The 3,790-nt window shown below is 42.8% G+C and overlaps 1 protein-coding gene across 1 annotated transcript; it reads right to left on the reverse strand.

Moving 5' to 3' along the window:
• Positions 1-242: 242 nt before the first annotated feature.
• LOC308161650 (transcriptional regulator Myc-like) lies at positions 243-1,130 on the reverse strand (the record flags this gene model as incomplete). Its single annotated transcript, XM_080535693.1, has 1 exon — positions 243-1,130. The coding sequence occupies one exon, from the start codon at positions 1,128-1,130 to the stop codon at positions 243-245; it is 888 nt and encodes a 295-aa protein (XP_080391819.1).
• Between the last annotated feature and the right edge of the window lie 2,660 nt (positions 1,131-3,790).

Genomic DNA, 3,790 nt, shown 5'->3' on the forward strand with positions numbered 1-3,790 from the left:
CACTGAAAACGTTTTCAAGAACATTAGGGCATAATGTTCTAGCAATGTTGTCACTTAACATTTTAAGAAGGTTATCACACAACATTTTAAAAATGTTTTTAGAGAATGTTATCCTAGAACATTCTGAGAACTTAAAGAAAACTTCCCGCTGAAAACATTATGAGAACGTTCTAGGTAACATTCTTTGAACATTTTTAGAACCAAAAATTGCTAGCTGGGAAAGTCTTTGTGACAGGAGAGTCTCAAACATGAGAGCTCTGCAACTGTGCGAGCTTCTGTTTCAAATGTTCACTTCTCCTCCTCAGCTGCTCTTTCTGGGACACTAGTCTCTGCTCGTCCATCTGCATGCTGTAAATGCACCCCGTCGCCTTCTTCAGGATGACCACTTCGGCCGCCTTCTTGTTGGCCACCTCCGGGATCTCGTCCCGCAGAGCGAAAAAGCTCCGCTTCAGCTCGTACCTCCGCTGGCGCTCCACCACTGTGTGAGTCCTCTCTAGCCTCAGCCTCTTGGCAGCTGGCTGCTCGTGCCGCGTGGAGGGGTGGGCGGCATGGCACCTCTTCAGCACAAGGGGACTGTGATGTCTGGTCTCCGACGAGCTGGAGTCACACCGCTTTACCGACTGTCTCTTCTCTGATGTGTTGAGGTCCTGTAAGTAGTTACTGGCGTTCAACCGGCCAGTAGTAGTAGTAGGGTTAGGGTTAGGGACACCCACAGCTGACTCCTTCCCCGCAGCCTGGAGGGAGGCGAGTCTCTCGGTCTCGGACACCACTTTCTCCAACTTGGCAGAGCCGCTCCACATGCAGTCCTGGATGATGATGGACTTGATGGTCTGCGAGTAGTCAGAGTCGCATATGAAGCTGGTGTTGACCACGTCGTCCCCGAGGAACTCGGTCACCATCTCGAGTTGATCCGCGGTGGAGGGGAACAGGCTGGAGAGGGAGGGGAACTGGCTGGGGGAGAGGGGAGGCGTGAGCAGCAGCTCGAACTTCTTCCAGATGTCCTCGTTGGGAGCCGGCGGTTGGAGTTGCTGATGGTAGACATCCTCATCTGCGTTGTCGAAATAGAAATAGGGCTGGAGAGAGTCGTAGTCGTAGTCGTTTTTACTCGTCAAACTTGAATTCAGCGGCATGGTTGTTGGTTGGGTTAGTAGTAATCCAGAGTGTGTTTCTGCCGCCAGACTGACTCGTCTGGAGAAGTGTGTGACGCAGCCGTCTATGGAAGCCTATAGCTGACTAAATTCAAATGCTAATGCAATATGAGATTGCAATTGCATGTTCCACTTTTGCATGCATTCTTTCAGACAATATTCAAATTCAAATGCAATTCTAATGATTTGCATTTTCATTTTCATGTACCCGATGTGCACATTCGCTGTCAATGAATGAATGAATGAATGAATGAATGAATGAATGAATGAATGAATGAAAGCATTTATTTCGAACATGTGCAGAGAGAAATAGTTATAACAACAAAAGACAAAACAAAAACAAGAAAAAAACAAAACAAAACAAAAACAAGAAAAAACTAAACAAAACAAAAAACAAAACAAAAAACACTATTTACTTCACATGTCCGAAAAGGAGTAGGAAGAAGCATAAGCTTATTTAATCCTACCCCTTCTCCAATAAACAGAGATTAATAATTAATAAACAGCAGTTGACTTCAATATAAATATAATATATATTTTAAATTAAATCACATTTATTTACATATTTACATATTGACCAACAATAGAAAACAGATCATGTAAATAAACAAATAATCTGTGAAAACAACAACTATCAAAGCCCTTCTTCCTCCTCGTACCTGGTGAAAACCATTTTTTTATACCGCTTTTTGAACTGGGTCATGCTTGGACACCGCTTTAGCTCCACACTCAATCCGTTCCACAGCTTCACTCCACATATAGAAATACAAAAACGTTTTAACGTTGTACGTACATAAATATGTTTTAAATTTAACTCCCCCCTCAAATTATAACTCCCATCTCTATCAAAAAACAATTTTTGAATATTCCTAGGGAGTAATATATTTCAATATTACAATTATAATGCAAAGCCATTTGACATTTAATTTCCAAAGTCATGCGCTGCTTTGTAGCTGACAAAATTCAAAAGTTCATTCTAATGTGCAAATGACTTTGCAATCCCAAAATAGCATATTCATTTGCCACTTTTGCCTGCGTTATTTGAGTCAATATTCAAATTGTAATGCAATAATGTGATTAGCAATTGCATTTACATGTTCTAGGAAACGCATCCGCTTTACAGCTGACAAAATTCAAACTCTCTATGCAATTCTTATGTTCTACCGGCCTGTCAGTCATTCTCTGGGGGCGGGACAATGTTTAACGCGCCAACCGGAAATAGCTCGGGATCGTTAGTGCAAGACCAGCCAGCTGTAGATAATTTAATTGATTTAGTGGGCGAAGGTATTTAGTGGGTGAAGGAAACAAGAATGGCCAAATCTGTCTCACAACTACTCAGTGAGGCGGCGGAGGCGTTAGAAGCACAGCAGCAGAATCCCTCCAGGCTGTCGGAAGATTCCCCTCAACCCACACCGAACCCTCCGAACCCCCCACCCGTCCTTCCACCCGATCAACCCACACCGAACCCTCCGAACCCCCCACCCGTCCTTCCACCCGATCGAGGAGATGCAGGTGGAGCACGAGGTAACGTTAGTTTACTAGCTAGCTAATTAAGCAATATCACACGAGAGGGAGTGTGTTATACTGAATATCAGCACGGCTGTGATTGTCTTCGGTACTCGGCTGCAATTTATTAGTTAACAGTAATAAGTGACAACAGATTATGATTTGTTTGTTTATTTAATCATTTATTTAGGCTCCGTCAAGACAAAATTGTTCCGCAACGGGACTGTTCAACTGGACAAACTAGCTACTTTGTATCGTGTACATTTATTTGTACATTTCCATGTATTGTGCAACCAGTGAAATATGACTCGGTTGACAGTCGCTTTGGTGGCATGTGTGAATGTGATTCAGAGTCAGACGAGTTGACATCAGACAGCACGCTGCTCCATCGTTTTCTGCTCTCGGTGGATGGTCTCCAATAACTTTTTAGCGAGCTTTCAGACCTTTCATTCATTTAATAGAACACCTGTGCGGCGGAGTGATACAGTACATATAGTTAAAAGTCCCAGTGCTGTTATACTGTATATCGTAACTCATGGAATGCCTCTTGTCCAATCAAATTACTTGGTCGGAACTAACTGTTGTATAATTAGATTTAATGTAGAAATGATAATTTAACTCTAGAAAACGTTAGTATATTTTTCATCTCAGATGAACATGATTCATATGTGGTCTATGATATATTATGAGCTGATAAGGTTTAACCTTGTTGTATGTATTCATATTGGCATTAACGATACCCAAGTAAACAATCACTGAATGTATTTATCACATCAATACAGTGCATGTTTACTATTTCAGTTGACTAATACAATATTGTTAATTTGTTCATAACATTTCATTGTTCTACACAGCAGAAGTTATGAGGCTATTTAGCCCAAACCCAACCCCACTGGGTAGGCCTATAGGAAGACCATACCCAACCCCACTGGGTAGGCCTATAAGAAGCCCACACCCAACCCCACTGGGTAGGCCTATAGGAAGACCCAACCCCACTGGGTAGGCCTATAAGAAGACCCAACCCCACTGGGTAGGCCTATAAGAAGACCCAACCCCACTGGGTAGGCCTATAAGAAGACCCAACCCCACTGGGTAGGCCTATAAGAAGACCCAACCCCACTGGGTAGGCCTATAAG

The sequence above is a fragment of the Nansenia antarctica genome (genome assembly GCF_963989245.1).
Source record: "Nansenia antarctica genome assembly, chromosome: 7".
NCBI lineage: Eukaryota > Metazoa > Chordata > Actinopteri > Argentiniformes > Microstomatidae > Nansenia > Nansenia antarctica.